The sequence below is a fragment of the Hyperolius riggenbachi genome, chromosome 2 (assembly GCF_040937935.1).
Source record: "Hyperolius riggenbachi isolate aHypRig1 chromosome 2, aHypRig1.pri, whole genome shotgun sequence".
Classification (NCBI taxonomy): domain Eukaryota; kingdom Metazoa; phylum Chordata; class Amphibia; order Anura; family Hyperoliidae; genus Hyperolius; species Hyperolius riggenbachi.
This window is the reverse complement of record NC_090647.1, coordinates 115386698-115403286: the sequence shown is the minus strand read 5'-3', so window position 1 is coordinate 115403286 and position 16589 is coordinate 115386698. Positions and strand designations below refer to the sequence as shown.

The 16589-nt window shown below is 43.6% G+C and overlaps 2 protein-coding genes across 2 annotated transcripts in view; both read left to right on the top strand.

The window, feature by feature from the left end:
* Positions 1-3383, top strand: part of LOC137545716 (protein lifeguard 2-like) — a 32470-nt gene extending 29087 nt beyond the window's left edge. Inside the window, exons 10-12 of the mRNA XM_068267250.1 lie at positions 457-552; positions 679-732; positions 2607-3383. Of these exons, the coding sequence (XP_068123351.1) occupies positions 457-552; positions 679-732; positions 2607-2756 (300 nt within the window). The 3' untranslated portion in view covers positions 2757-3383. The remainder of the gene's footprint in view (positions 1-456; positions 553-678; positions 733-2606) is intronic.
* A 5402-nt stretch (positions 3384-8785) lies between these two features.
* On the top strand, positions 8786-12639 carry BCDIN3D (BCDIN3 domain containing RNA methyltransferase). The gene is made up of 2 exons (XM_068265104.1): positions 8786-9027; positions 11970-12639. Exons 1-2 carry the CDS (start codon positions 8830-8832, stop codon positions 12537-12539), a joined length of 768 nt encoding a protein of 255 aa, XP_068121205.1. The 5' UTR covers positions 8786-8829; the 3' UTR covers positions 12540-12639.
* Positions 12640-16589: the final 3950 nt, after the last annotated feature.

Genomic DNA, 16589 nt, shown 5'->3' with positions numbered 1-16589 from the left:
TTTAATTGATTATCTAAATTATGGTAAGTTTATTTTCACTTCAGGTTCACTTTAAAACAAGGTAAATCTTGACAACACAAATACATTTTGGGGTCTTTTGTGTAAACAAAAGAGTGTATGCGCTGTACAGTTTTCATTAAATTTGGGCTCAAGAATAGGGTTCTATACTTCATTTTTTAAAAGTCTGAGTTAAGTATGAGTGAGAACCTCTGGGTTCTGGTACGTCCCTGGCCAGTGTTGGACTGGGAGGTGGAAAAGCTGAGGAAATCCAATTGCTGGTCAAGCAGCAGTAATCAGGTGTTGCTGCTCACAGTGAGGACTTGCTGCAGGTTTCTATTGGGAGTGATAACACAGGGTGTCTGCTGCTTGGCCAGCAGGTGGATTTCCTCAGTTTTTCCACCTCTCAGTCTGACGCTGACCCTGGCTGCTCCGTAATACTTTTTTTCTTACTTACAGGTGGACTTTACTTCTTGCCATGGTCTTCTCTTTGTACTTGTAATGGTGCTGCTCTTCAGTGGTCTCTTTCTTGTCATCCTTATCCCCTTCCATTATGTAAGTGCCTCTTTCTGCCCTACATGAATTATGTGGCTATTTTTACATGTACCATTTGCCTAAATGAATCTTTTACTCACAAGCAGCAATTCAACAACCATATGATGTTGTAATATGTCTCTACAGGTGCCATGGCTTCATGCAATCTATGCAGCACTAGGAGCTGTAGTATTCACCCTGGTAAGTGTTTCAGTAAATGGCATATCAGGAGAGCTGCAAGGATTGTAGATGGTATATAACAGAGATACATTGTGTAGGCCTTGTTTCCCAGTTCTGGAATACCTAATAGTAAAACGTATCAGTCTCCACATATGGCTACTCTGGTGGGCAGCCATAATAACATACCATTGATTGCACTCAGGGCCGGATTTTCCATAAGGCACTATAGACACGTGCCTACAGGCACCTTATGGGGGAGAGGCAGCCCCTCCTCCTCAGATCACTGACCTCACGAGCTTACAGTCTAATACCTGCCTCATATCACTGAACTCAGGCACTTACACCCTAAACCTTGTCTCATGTCACTAAGGATGACATTGGTTGATTACTTGAGGGTGTGGCCAGTGCTCAGGGGTGGAGTTCAGGGCACCAGAACTCCTGTGCCTACAGGCGTCTGAGTTTAAATTCGGCCCTGATTGCAGTAGACCTGAAGTCAATCATTAATAGATAGAACCACATAGTACTAGAGTTACATTTATAGAGATTACATTTATACATCAGTGTCCGGTATACAGTATATAACCTGTGGCTTGTCTGTAGGCCAAAGGACCCCCAGGTGAATTTTGGGCCTGCCTCCCCCACATGCTGGTGTAGCACCTCTGACCTATCAACAAATGCAAACCACGTCATACACAAGCACACACACCAACACACACAATAGTAAACAGCTTCACTGAGGAAGTCTGGGTATGACTGGGGGAGATTGGGGGTACCAACAGGAAAGGTAAGAACGCCAATCAATATAGCATGCTGCAGTGTCATTGCTCTGCCCCTGTGAGCTCCTCGTAGGTGATGCCACAAAGCCAGAAGTAGTAGTAATGAGGAGGACCTTCATGGGCCTAAGTAGCATGAGGTAAGGTCTTGATCGTGAGCTCTGTGACCCCTGTTCCTTTGCAGTGTATATTACTTTAGCACATTCTACAAACTAATGGAACAGAATAGAAGTTCCACACATGCTCTTATTGTACCAATATCAGTGCCAATCCACCTATGCTAATGTTATAATTAAATCCAGTACGCCCCTCAATTCTCATCATTTTTCTCCAGAGGCTCTACCCAGCTAATTATCCTGCTTGCAGTTTTTCTCCAGTTGCTGCTTCCTAGCCCCTCCCCTTTGACCCCAGATCTGAGTACCGCCCTCTATACAATATGGACTGAACAGCATGGCCCTAACAGTCACGAGAACAGGGAATGAGCACCTGATCTAAAATGTCTGAGGACTCCTGACTTACATTAATATAGCTCTGTACTGGTTCCTAACATGAACCTTAGCCTCTAACCAAAAAGTCCTCTTACTAAAAAGCAATGCTGAATATATGTTTTTCTTTTTTAAAATAGAAGCTATTTGTGATCATTCAGTGTTAAGTGAAAAACTGTGGTTTCCCATGAAGCATCACTCCTGAATATACAAAACATCTCTTTATGCCGTGAAAAGCCAGAACCGCTGAAGTGTAGTGAGCCTCTAGCTTATAAATTTTACAGCGCCACATCAATTCAACAGGCATACAGCCCGTTTCGGACTTTCTGGTCCTCATCAATGCATGGCAGGAATTCATATGGCTCTATGGGATAGGGCTTGGACCAGTACAACAGAATACCCAGATAGCTCATGCTGACCCAGAACCACCAGAACAATACAAGGGGCTAAAAGAGACCCAGAAGCCCTCTTACTAACAAGAGCATTGAATTAAATTAATTCTAATGAGCGCTGAAGGCTCTGCAACAGGACAATGCACGACCAAGTAGCCCTGATTTGACAGCTGTGTTACTCTTACAGACTCATGAGTTATTTCGGCATCCAAATTCTTACATAACTATGTGTTTCCTTCCTATAGTTCTTGGCATTCGACACACAAATATTGATGGGAAGTCGGCAATACACCCTCAGCCCTGAAGAGTACATCTTCGGAGCCCTCAACATCTATCTGGATATAATCTACATCTTCACATTTCTGCTCCAGCTGTTTGGCACAACCCATGACTGAATATTCACATAAATACACAGCTAGTTTTGCACATCTACCCGTGTAACATACCCGATGTCTCCAAAACTAATTCATTCTATCATATCAACCCTACCAATAGCTGGTACCTTTACATTGACTAAGAAACTACATGCTTCTTGACGCTGGCACACTTTGTGCCAAATCAGCCATTCCCTTGGGTGCGCTGAACCACACCTCTATGACTCCATATGGCCTGAATTCTAAATGCACATGGCTAGAAAATTCATTCATTGACATTCTTAAGATAAGCGTTACAATGTGAATCCATCAGACAGAGGTGTACTGCTAAATTATGAATGCACATGGACATTTTCAGCAGCAGTTTTACTGAATTAAAATGACTAGTAGCAGTTTGTGACTGCTTAGTTAACATATAGCTAATGTTGCTTCCTAGTTGAATTGTTGACTTATTTAGCTATACGGTCATGTATTTCTTCATTGTCTTCATCGGCATTAATTATCGCACCAGCACGACTACGCACATCTGAGATGAGGTTCTGAGTGTTGTGCATGACGGCTATTTTTGTACCCTTCTGAGCTGTAGTTACAGTGAATTATTTAGAGCTAGTTTACATATTGCTACAATAAAGATTATTTTCTTCTGAATTGGCATCATTTTCTTTTCAATGTTTTGGAAATATAAAGAACTCTATCGTTTATAACCTAGGTTCTCAACACATATGTACCACTGGGGGCAAGGACTTTTTACTTTTTGTGCCTCTAGGCCAGGCCCAGGCAAACTACGCCCATGAGCTGGATTTGGCCATATGAAGATAGCCACCGATAGAGAGCTGCATTCCCCTTCTCCCTCCCGTCGTTCTTTAAAATATATGTGCAGAGCATGTCCAAGAAGTAATGTTACCTGTAACGATCGGTGTAACACAGAGAGGATCTGATTACCGGTGATCTGCAGTATCACCGAGAATGCAGATATATCCCAGATTATTGATGATCTGCAGTATCACCGATAATCAGATATATCTCTAACCTCTGGACACCTGAGTGACAAGAGTGTTTTGGTGCAACAGTAATACTTTGAGGAGCACACCCTGAAGGCAGGTGCAAGAGCAGATAGGAATCCTGCTGGCAACTGGTTCCTTCCGTAGACTGAACTCTCCCGGGGGAGGAGTCAGACAGCGAGTGGGAAGGACAGAACGTGAGTGACACCAAGAGAAGTGTCACTGACAGATCTGTGAACTATCTCCTAACAGGAGAGATAGTTCTCGAGGTCGGACAAGTCAGGTCGTTAACACACGGACAGATAAAGTACAGAGACAGTAGGCAGATCCAGAATCCAGGGACTAGCCGAGTTTTGGCAACAGAGAATCAGAAGGACAAAGGTACAAAATCAGAGATCAGGAGAATGGTCAGGAATGCAGAAAGTCATAACAGATAATCAACAATGCCTAGACTTGAGTGTGAGCTCCAAGATTCTCACACTCCGGGGACTAGACTAGATAATACGAATAATACAGATGGTACAGAATTCCTAGACTAAGGTGTGAGATCCTTGGCCATCAACACCTTTGGAAACTGGTCTAATAACACAGATACAGACAAGGTCTGAGTGCTACCACGTAGTGATCGCAACGGCAGACAACCAGCAAATGCCCAGGCACCAGTATATATAGTTCAGCGCTCTCCAGCGCCTCCCCCAAGTGCTGGACCAATGGAAACCGTTTCTGGCGTCAGCTGACCAGCCTGGTCAGCTGATCCCCCACTGACTGGTATAAAGCTCTTCCTCTCAGCGCGCGCGCGCGTCCACCTAAACCTATGTGAACTACAGCTCCCAGCCACACCAGAACCCTGCTGTGAATTGCCCGTTGCGCTGCACGCGGAATCCGCCGCCATGCCGCCAGCGCATGCGGCGGTTCCTCCGCGTTCAGGCAGACAGAAAGACGAGTGAGCACATACATCAGTGGTCACGCTGGACGCGGAATCCGCCGCCTTGCCAGAAGTGCATGCGGCAGTGCTTCCGCGTTTTCTCACATTACCCAATCGCTTGTTCTAGCGGCGATCTCCAGGAACATGGCGGTGTAATGTGACCTGGCGTCATTACGTACCAGTGCATCACATGACACTGCCATCACCATGGAGATCACCGCTGGAATGAATGAATGAATGAGTTACACCCAATCAAGGTGTACCCTGCACAGCCCTGAAAAAATTGTTGGACTGGGTTTACAAGTGTTTGTATTATTCAATAAAAAAGACTTTAGATTGCTAATTTCACAGTGCGTAGACTGTACCTACAATCTTCTGAACTATCCCGGTGACATGACAAAATGTGTCCGTAGATTTAGCAAGGGATTCCAGATAAGAAGAATCAATATCTACAGCAATCCATGAATGAAAGGGTCAGGTCAAGCGACAAGTCTTCAGTCTCGGGGAAACTCTTGAGAAGTCAAGAGAGGCTAAAACAAGGTCAGACCTGTTAACACATCCAGTATTGGTTAACTCACCCTGGCTACAGACTTCAGCCCAGAAAAACTGGAACATGCAAGTGGTAAAATAGACAAAAAAAAAGTCCCACAAAGTTTCTCGGTACAGCTGGCCTTCTTGCTCTTTCCTTGGGTCAACTTAAAGTGTACCAGAGCTGTAAAATGACAAAGATTTTATACATACCTGGGGCTTCCTACAGTCCTTATCAGATCAGATCGCTCCCATGCCGCTGTCCTCCGCTGCCCGCAGCTTCAGGAACCGGGTCCCCGCACTTCCGTCAGTCAGAGTCAGTCTGGCGTAAGAGAAGTGCGCCCTCTAAGTATCTCTCCAGCAGATGCTGGATACACAAAGAGCGCACTTCTCCTGAGTAGCTGGCCGTGACTGACGTCAGTGAAGTGTCCCGGTTCCCGAAGCTGCAGGCAGCGGAGGACAGCGGAGTAAGAGCGATCGGAGCTGATGAGGCTGGAGGAAGCCCCAGGTATGTATAAAATCTTTGTCATTTTACAGCTCTAAGTCCCTTTAAAGAAGCACTGTAGTGACATATAATAGAATGTAGTAAATTATTCAGGTTACCCACTTTTATGTTAATTATCCTGGTTTCAGCATCAGAAACACTTCCAATGGCTATATATTTCTGTACATTGGAATTCAGCTCCGCCCTTCCAGTGATGTTTAGCCTAGGCTGTTTAGCTATACGGAATTCTCCTCCCAGAGCATTTTGGGAGACCAGGTATCCTTTCTACTGACTTTGCAACATATAGTAAACAAACATTTTGTAGTGATGCACCTGACAGCAATTAAGATGCCATCACCTGTAATAAATTGAAGAATGTAGATCAGGGTGTGAAAAATGTTACTAGTACTGTAGCAAACACTGACTGAATAATTTATAAAATATTGTAAAAAAAAAATAATAATAGGCAATTTTATTTATCACGTTATCTTCAGTGCAGGTCATCTTTAAAGCATGTCTGAATTTGCTGTGTTGTAAATCGATTACAGTGGCACCAAAGTATACTGTAACTGTAGGTATGATTGTGTGAACAAAATAACAGATACCAAGTCTGTGAACTGCATGTCCCAGAAATGGAAATTTGCAAACACAAAAGGACTGAATACCACATTAAAAATTAGAGACGGTCAAGCAGTATTTTTTTGTCACAGATTTTATGGAAAACATCAGACTTCACTATTTAGGAACTGTTCACAAATGTCGTGACTTTCTGTTCGCAGCCCTGCCAGGATTTTACTAGTGGTTTACTAGCCAGTATTTTTTTAAGGGAACCCGAGGTGAGAGGGATATGGAGGCTGCCATATTTATTTCCTTTTAAATAATACCAGTTGCCTGGCAGTCCTCTTGATCCTGTGTCTGTAATACTTCCAGCCATAGACCCTGAACAAGCATGTAGTAGATCAGCCATTTGCTTGTTCCAGGATTTTGACTCATGCATTTCCTATGCCAGAAGATCAACAGGGCTGCCAGGCACTGGTATTGTTTAGAAGGAAATAAATATGGCAGCCTCCATAGGTCTCACACCTCAGGTTCCCTTTAAAGGAAACCTAAACCAATTGATGAAAAAGAGATTCATGTGCAGGACTCTATTGTGGAAGGGAATGCAAGCAAAGCTACGTGTGGTGAGGGTTGCGCAGGCGCACTAGCCCGCCAACTCCCAGTCGGTGCAAAACGAAACTAAGCCACGGCGGGAGAATGGAGGATCGTTGAGGACACTTTAAGATACATACTATGTTCAATTTTCATTGGCCAGGACAATCGTTCATGACCACTTCAGATGAATATTGAGCATGAATATGTGCGTACCCAGACTTTGTTGGCCTCACCTTCCCTGAACTCTGCTTGCCCCACAACTATGGTTATTCTGTTCATGTTCCTGCAGCAGGGCACTTTCCACTCAAACTAACCCCTGCATAGTACTACATATTAAGATGCTTGGCAGATAGCCATATTGTTTGTCACCCAAGATGACCATTTAGGGCCCTTTTCCACTGGCTATGCTCCAACTCCATTATCGGATCATGAGATACACAAGTGACATGAATGTCGTATGTACGTTTAGTGTTCACTCTCATATGTCTTTGCTTCTGGATACTGGAGTTCAGTACCTGGGTATTATCTGAGTTCAATTTCAAGGGCTTGATTCACAAAAGAGTGCTAACTGTTAGCACGGGCGTTTTTGCGCGAATTTTCGCATCGCGCGTGATCGCGAATTTTCGCGTGAAACGATAACGGTTTTGCGTGCAAAATCGATATCGTTTTCGCGCGAAAATTCGCATTTGCACGCGAAAACGTTATCGTTTAGCGCAAAAATTTGCGATCGTGCGCAATGCGAAAATTCGCACGAAAACGGCCGTGCTAACAGTTAGCACTCTTTTGTGAATCAAGCCCCAGATGTCCTGGATGCTATTTGGGTTCAGTGAAGCATGTTGATGCATTCCTGAATCCTGCTACAGCCAGTTTGAGCGGGTAGTCGTGGGATAATGGTGCATGAGATACGCAGGCGTACTAAGTAAGCCATTGTTTTCACATACAGTGAGCACGAGGTGTACACACTCGGCTGTGTTGTATTGCGCAAAAGCGGATATCATAGATTTGTACTGTGATCACACGCCTACGACAGCGACCTAATATGCGCTTGCGTGTGTTATGGTTTAGGGAGTATAATTGGGTTGGGAAAACGCCTGGACTCTGGGACTTTTTGCTGAGAACAATAGACGTGATGAATTGTGTCGCCAGGTGTTTTCCCCTACGGAGGATTGACGGAGTCCCCTCTTCCTTGGGTGATGTTGCTACACTTGGTAAAGAAATGTTTATGCATGCTTACTAATAATTACTAACCCTTAAACTATGATTCTGCAAGCCTAGATAATTATTATAACAGGATTGTAGCTCAATAAATATTATTATTGAACTTTTCCTCATGTTTTGCTGAAATTCATTTTACCCACTACGGTGGTGAGCGAAGTTAGAGGGTTTAAAAACCCTTCCCGTGAGGCAAAACAGATCATTTGCGCTTCGCCAATCACAAACAAGGGCACCGCGGTTAACACGTTAATCATGGTGCCTCTTTTCCACCAGCTGTGCTTTGTCTTTTGGCTGATAATGAACTGCATGCTGCATTTTTTGTGCAACTGTGATTAGCCTGTATTAGTTTATTTCAATACCTGTCACAAATTATCAAACACACTTGTTTTAAATGGTGAAAATTGCAGTGCCGATCACGATGGATCGAATCTGGCCATTATTGTTTCAGGTAATAGATTTTGCACAGCTTTATTGCCAACCAAAAGCAAGCATATGTCTGAGTTTGCATTTAATCAATAATTGTACTCTAGTTTGCACACCATATACAATACTGAAAACTGGACATGAGGTTACCTTTTTATGATATAATAATAGACAGTAGCTATTACAATCATTCATTTTAACTGTAAAATAAAGATTAACCTCCAGCAGCAGCCAGCTAGTCAGCTTACAGTCAGTGGCAGAGCACAGTGACGTGGCTCCGCCTTTGCTGTCACAGTCACACTAGCTGGGTGTAGTAAGATGGCGGCGGACCGGAAGTGCTCGGGGCAGCATGGTACGCATGTGAGAATGGCAGGCGCTGAGCCAGTGTATGGAGAAGATCCCGGTGCTGTTCCGTACGGGAATTTCCCCAATTACTACAGCTTCCATCCAGCAGAGAGCCGCCTGAGCCTCCTCCCTCCGGGACAGCTTGTTCAGCTGCTGCGGGGAGAGAAGGGAGGAGGAGAGAGGCCACTGCTTGCACTGGATGTGGGGTGCAACACAGGAGTAAGTATGGGGCGTCCTCACCATCATAGCTCCCAACTGTCCCTCTTTCCTCCTCATTTGTCCCTCTATCAGGACTTTGTCCCTCTTTCAGGACTTTGCCCCTCTTTCAGGACTTTGCCCCTCTTTCAGGACTTATATATATATATATTTCGCTACTAACAATGTGTTTGACTCTAAACTGTATCCCCATCCTTTAAATTGATATACTACTAATTTTAAAATGTTACTATAAAGGAAAATTAACCGGGATAGAAAGGACCAGTGTGGTTTGAATGATAAAACTAACACATTTTTCTTATGAAATCTTTATGGTATGTGTGACTAGGGAGGGGTGTGGTGACCAGGGGCGTGGCTTAAGTGTCCCTTCTTCTCATCTCAAAAAGTTGGGAGGTATGTCACCATACATCTAGTATAATGCACCAGGCAGAATATATTTGTAGAGCAGACCTTGTAAGGTAGCTTCACCTACACTCACACCAAGCAGTTCTTCCCTTATCTGGCTCCTACATCCTACCGTTTTATTTTCGTGGAATCCCGCAATTTTATTTTGCCTTTAAAATCTAAAAAATGTAAGGCTATGTGCTCTATGGTGCGGTGCAGAATAATGTAATGCGTCACTGCAATGCACTACCTACAGCAAAGTTCGCATTGCGGCAGGTGAGTTGCGATATAATGGTGGGCGGCATCATCATGCATTGCGTGAAGTGCAGTATGTGTACAGTCAAAGTGGATCATACTTTTCATTGACTGTATGCGATCCAGTGTCTGGGTAACGTGTACTTTCCTGATGAGTTACGTTTTTGCTTTCACAAACAATGTACCGGCTCCTGTGAACGTAGCCTAAGTGTAAAGGAAACCTGAGATGCCAATAAAGAATGATTTGATACTTACCCAGGGCTTCCTCCAGCCCCATAAGCAGCGCTGAGTCCCTCACTGTCCTCCCGAGTGCCTCTGTTCGGTCGCAATAATCCCCAGTAACTGGTTCAGTCAGGGTCTTATGCGCATGTGCGGAACTCCGTGTATGTGCAGAAGACCCCGACTGATGCGGCCGAACAGAGTCATTCAGGAGATGACAAGGGACTGGGCGCTGCTTATGGAGCTGGAGGAGGCCCCATGTAAGTATTAAATCTTTATTGGCGTCTCTGGTACACTTTAAAGCAAACCTGTAGGGGAATAAATTGTTAGATACTTACATCAGTAGAGGTAAGCCTCTGCATGATCCAGAGGATTCTCAGATCCTCCCTGGACCTTCTTCTTCACGGCTGCACTCCCGTCTGTGTATAAGCACCACTGCACAGACACTAATAAAGGTTGCACGGAGCTGCTGCTCGTGCATGGAAGAAAAAAGCTGTGCGGGGGTGTTTAGGGGCTACTGCACAAGCACAGGCAATATTTGTACCCGCGCAGTGCTGCCACGCTCGTACGTGGATGGGAGAGCGCCCATGAGAACATATTGGACAAGAACTCTCTTGTTGAATATGTACAGGGAGCCCCAGCGATGGATCGGTGTGGTTGAGGAGGATGGGGAAGCCTCTGTACTAACCAGAACCTTACCACTACTGATGTAAGTATTCCGTTTACTTCTTTTTTTCCTTCAGATACCCTTTAATAAACTGCTGCTGCTCCTTATATAGTTTTCTATGGGATCTAATGGAGGCATGATTAGGAGGTGGGACTGCGCTTCCTGGAAATCAGAATAAAGTATAGCTGGTCTGTCATTCCTAAACCCTCTTTTTTTTGAGAACAGAGTAGGGGGGTGGTTTTGGCTGCCGGATCGCTTAAAATTTCAACCTGTAATGGCTTTGTTTAAAGTGGACCTGAACCCTGTTCTTCTTTGCTCAAAAAGATAAGCAACAATATAATAACCTTTAAAGAAAAATATTTCTTTGCTACAGCTGATGCAAATCCTGCAATAAATCTGTTGTTTCTACTTCCTGCTTTCATGGATGCAGACAGGGTTAACATCCTGTATTTACAAATTAGCTGCTCTGCAGAGGCAGCTGAGAGATCTAATTACAGGTGTGATTACTCACAAATGAGTGGGGAATTACAGGGAAAACTCTATAAATACATACAGGGTGCATTTCTCTCTCTTTTTTTTCTGTCCTGTGCAAGAGTTCAAGTCCACTTCAATCTGAATTGGCTGCAGTCAACAGCAATGGAAAGTCAACAGCAATGGAAATTTCCATGTTTCCCTATTGGTCAGTTTACATATATGGGTTTTAACTAGAAGCTTTTTTACAACGCGCTGCTTTGTGTGTTTGTTTTCTGTATGTTGTAGACCCGGTACACACAAAAATGCATGGCAACTGAAAGCAAAAACTCAGAGCAGCCGATAATTTGAAATGTGTGCGTTTGGTTTGTAAACGTGATTTCAACTTACAGTGGAAAAGAGCCCTAACTTTTGACATATTTTACCGCACTGCAGTATGCCTTTCATGGGAGACCTAATCACCTTTCCTCTCTAATGCCGGGTACACACCATGCAATTTCCCATTAGATAGACAGGTCCTATCTGATTTCCCATCATTTTTTTGATGTTTTCCAATAACTTCTATACAAAATCGATCAGAGAAATGATTGGAAATCAGATTGGACCTGTCAGAAATTATTGCAGAAATTGATTCAACTCTTCTATCTGACGGGAAATTGTATGATGCGTACCAGACATTAAAAGAGTTGTAGATGGGACTTGACTTTTCTTTATTCGGTGTTGCAGAGGATGCCTAGAGGTAGGCAGTGCTGGGCTTTCTAATAAGAGATCCCAACATACAATGCAAACAAAGCTAGGACATTACTCTACTGATCTGGTCATTCTGAAATTAACTGCTGCTGGGCATAAGACTGAGAAACGCTGACTTGAAGTAAGGGACTAGAGCTAGGAAAAGTTCCCCTGCATACTTGATGATGATTTTGATTTATGTACCGTTGCCACCACACAGGAGCTCAGTATTGGTTTATACAACCATCTCAGAAAGCCGCAAGAGGGTTCGGAGGAGCTGCAAGATGTCCACTTCCTGTGCTGTGATATCGACTCGGATCTCATAACCAGAGCAAAGACTGCTAACCTCTCCCCTGACTCCATCACATTCTGTTCTTTGGATATCATGGACCCTTCCTCACTTGCTGTTCTCCAGAACTTCTTGGGCAAGTTTGGGCGCTCTACATTTGATATTGGATTTTGCATGTCGATAACCATGTGGATTCATCTCAATCATGGTGACAATGGATTAGTAGAATTTCTCAAGAGGCTAACTGCACTATGCGACTATCTGCTAGTAGAGCCACAGCCGTGGAAATGCTATAGGTCAGCAGCGCGGCGTCTACGCAAGTTAGGAAAACAAGACTTTGATCACTTCCACACGCTGTCCATTCGTGGGGCAATGGATGAACAGATCACCAACATTCTGACCAGGCATGGCGGCAGTGACATTGTTCATCGTTTTGGCAATACAAGCTGGGACCGAAGTCTTTTACTTTATAAGAACAGAGCGTCACAATTGCACAACTAAGTTTTATTTATTTTTTTACTTTTGTAATGCTTTTGTTTTCAAGGAAGTTTAAATATTTTATAAACTAATTTAAATGAAATAAAAAGACAAGTTTAATATATTTGGTGGAGTCTTTGAACTATCGAAAAAATTGAAGCAAGCCTGTGAAGAAAACTTACTAACCACTAGAGCTTTTCTGATCCTCACTTAATCCTGTCGCTAACTTCAGGAATACCTAATATGCTACAGTATAATCCTAGTTATAGTAAACTCTGTTATAGTAAATATTCGGGGTATAGTAAACTGCATGTCCAGGTCCCAGCCAAGCACCATTATCGTTATATGGGAGTAACGCCTGGTTTAGTAAACTCTGTTATAGTATCTGTTATAGTTAACCTGGTGTTTGGCCCCTGTGGTATTCTGTATCCGACTATAGCGGAAAGTGCCAAGTGCATACATCAGCAAGACCCACAAGCCGTAGTCGGTGGGTGTGCTGGCACCTACTTGTAGCCTGCTCGTTATTGGCTTAGTACTCTGGGCCTGCGTGGATTATCCCAAAAGCACCAGCCGGGGAGACCTATGCTTCCTGTGTAAGCTGCTGCCTACTTACTGAGGGAACTGCTTGTGCATGGCTGCACAGAAATGTGGACAGAGGAGCACACTATCAGTACTGACCCTGCATTATCTTGTGAGACCTATGCTTTTTGTGCAAGCTGTTGCATGATTGATGTGTGCACATTCCTTCATATTGAACACTGTGAATTTTGATTTAGCTTAGATACTGTCTGTGGTCCCCTGATGAAGCATTGAAAAGAAAAAAAACACAATTGAGTGAATTAAGATACAGTATACTTTGTGCCTGAGTATGACAACTTCTGATATAGTAAACCACTTTTCCTGGTCCCTTGGAGTTCACTATAATGGTATTCTGTGCCCTCACATTAGTTCATGACTTATGTTCTGTCAGTATCTCTGAACTTATAAACAGGTGTACCTTATACTGCCCCATGCTCCTCCAGTGGTCAGACAGAGAACATTTATATTGTGCTTTTCTCCTGGCGGCCTCAAAGCACCAGAGCTGCAGCCACTAGGACGCGCTGTATAGGCAGTAGCAGTGTTATAGAGTCTTGCCCAAGGTCTCCTTCTGAATTTACTGCTGGCTTACTGAACAGGCAGAGCAGATATTCGAACCTGGGTCTCCTGTGTCAGAGGCGGAGCTTTTAACCATTACACTATCAGCTCAGTGGTGAGCTAATAAAACTGTCACACTCATAACATAACTACCAAACTTTTCTTGAGCTGCCTCCATTTACTCAAACTATGTTTTTATCATCCATAACTACACATAGAATTAGCTCATAACTTTATTTTCACTTCAGGTCAATTCGTTTTGTTCCAAGATCGTTTGACTTCACACAGGCATTGGGAGCTTAAAGCAGACCTGAACTCAGAATGTCCTCTATGCTCTAAAAAGATAAGCAACAGCTTATTATACACCTGATACAAATCCTTAAATAAATCTGCACTGTTTCTACTTCCTGATTCAAAGCAAACATAGTGTTAATCTCCTGTGCTTTCAAATAGCCTTATCTGCCATAGGCAGTCATGTGTCACAGGGGAGAGATCAGATTACAACTTGTGATTAGACACACATGAGGGGGAATTAAACAGGCTAAACTCTCTAAATACATACAGTGTGCAATTCTCTATGTATTTCTTCAGTCCTGTGCTAGAGTTCAGGTCCACTTTAAAGCTGTGAACACGTACAAGACTGAGGTGGCCGCTAACCACCGCCTCAGCCAATAATCTGGCATGTGTACAGCAGCTCCCGCCTCCCCGCATAGCAACAGAACATGTCATCAGCTGTGCAGCTGATACAGGTGTGTATAGTTCGACCCAGCGATGGTGCCTTAGTGCTCAGGTCCTGATCCCTAACGAGCAATATCAGTCAGCCCATCTGTATGAGCCCTTTATACATGTGAGATTTAATTAGCCACTATTATATAGTGTGATAGACTTGCTTGCAGCAAATCTTGTCTCCAGCAACTGGAGAATGTGGAGACGCGTGGTTCCCATGACTGTTGCGGCGGAATCAGATCTTTTAGATCACCGACTCCCCCACAAAATGGCGCAAAATTTTAACTCTTGTTGATACCCGTTGTGTGTCGTCACGTTTGCCCGCAGGGAGGATGGATCGGGGGACATCGCTGTGATCCATCTTTCTGCATCGTTGGGTGAGTATTCAGCTTTGGTCAAACATCTGATCTGCATCTTCTTTAGGCAAGCCTCCATATCTCTCTCAGGTCAGTTGTCCTTAAAGGGAATGTCCAATCAAAATAAAAAAATGAGTTTCACTTACCTGGGGCTTCTACCAGCCCCATGCAGCCATCCTGTGCCCTCGTAGTCACTCACTGCTGCTCCGGTCCTCCGATGGCAGCTTGCCGACCTCGGAGGTCGGCGGGACGCATTGCGTACATTTTTACGCATTCCCGCTAGTGCAGGAACATTAACACATACATTTTTACGCATTACTGGTTCAATGCGTAAAAATGTACGCACTGAACCAGTAACGCGTAAAAATGTATGTGTTAATGTTCCTGCACTAGCGGGAATGCGTAAAAATGTACGCAATGCGTCCTGCCGACCTCCGAGGTCGGCAAGCTGCCAGCGGGGGACTAGAGCAGCAGTGAGTGACTACGAGGGCACAGGATGGCTGCATGGGGCTGGTAGAAGCCCCAGGTAAGTGAAACTCATTTTTTTATTTTGCTTGGACATTCCCTTTTAAAGCGGATCCGAGATGAAAAACTAACTATAACAAGTAACTTGTCTATATATCTTATCTAAAGTTTAGATGGTTTACACAGAAATTCTAGCTGCAAACAGCTTTAATAGACTATGATTTCTTCCTGTGATACAATGACAGCAGCCATGTTGTTTGTAAACATTACACAGAGGCAGGCTTATCTGTATCTTGAGCACCCAGCCTGTGAATAAACCTAATCCCCCCTCCTCCTCCCCTCTGCCTCTGAAATCTCTGGCTAGTAATACCTCCCCCTCCTCCTGCCCAGACTGAGCTCCCATGAGCCCTTGCTACTGTCTGAAAATTCCTTGGCTGTCTGAACACCTGTGGGCATGGCTTGTTAAGATTTATAGGGAATTAGAGTATTAAAACAAAAACAAAAAAGTATTTGGCTTGAGGAATGCCCTATAAACAATGGGAAAGGAACACAATTATGCAATGAGTAAAAGTTTATCTCGGATCCACTTTAAATGTCAGGAATTTAGCTTCAACAGGAAACTCTACTAATGATGGCACAATCAATTTAGTGTATGTATTTATTACAAAACCTATAGCTGTGTATTTTAATTATATTCTGAGAATATAAACCACATGAATGTTACATTAACAAAACCTGGCTGGTAGGAGTGTCAGGACCCATCCATACTTGTAAACGCAAAAGCGCTAGCGGTTTGCCCGGCTGATTTTACCGCAATTATCACGATAAAATCACTACAATTTTTTTTATTTTTTTATTAGCGCCTCAATAACATGCTAATCGCGATCACTCTTCAATCACAGCAAAATGTACAGTGGGAGACATGGCAGCGCTTTCAAACAGAAGTTTTACCTGAATGATCAATCTGCATGGATGTGCAGAGCTCCAGTATCTGGACTATATTACACACCTAGCACTCACTACAGGCAAAGGGGGGGGGGTGTTAGCTTCAGTAAATGTGTGCATAGATTATTACCTAATAGACTTCCCCACGGCGATGACGGACACTAATCTAGTCATAAAAACATAATATCCCTTGTGCTACTAATCATAAATAGTATACACATTACATCAAGCAGACAGACAGACAAATGACAGCGCTCAAGGCTGCACCTGTAATGTGAACCAACAGAGGCAATGCAGAGCTCCACTGGTGCTAAATACATGCCTTGAATGCAATAAAACAGATGCAAATTATGTACTAATTCTAATCTAAACATTTGGATGTAGTTTTGAAGCAATGAATGCAGCTAGCCACTAGTAAGTATAGTAATGAAATTTGCTGAGATGCATA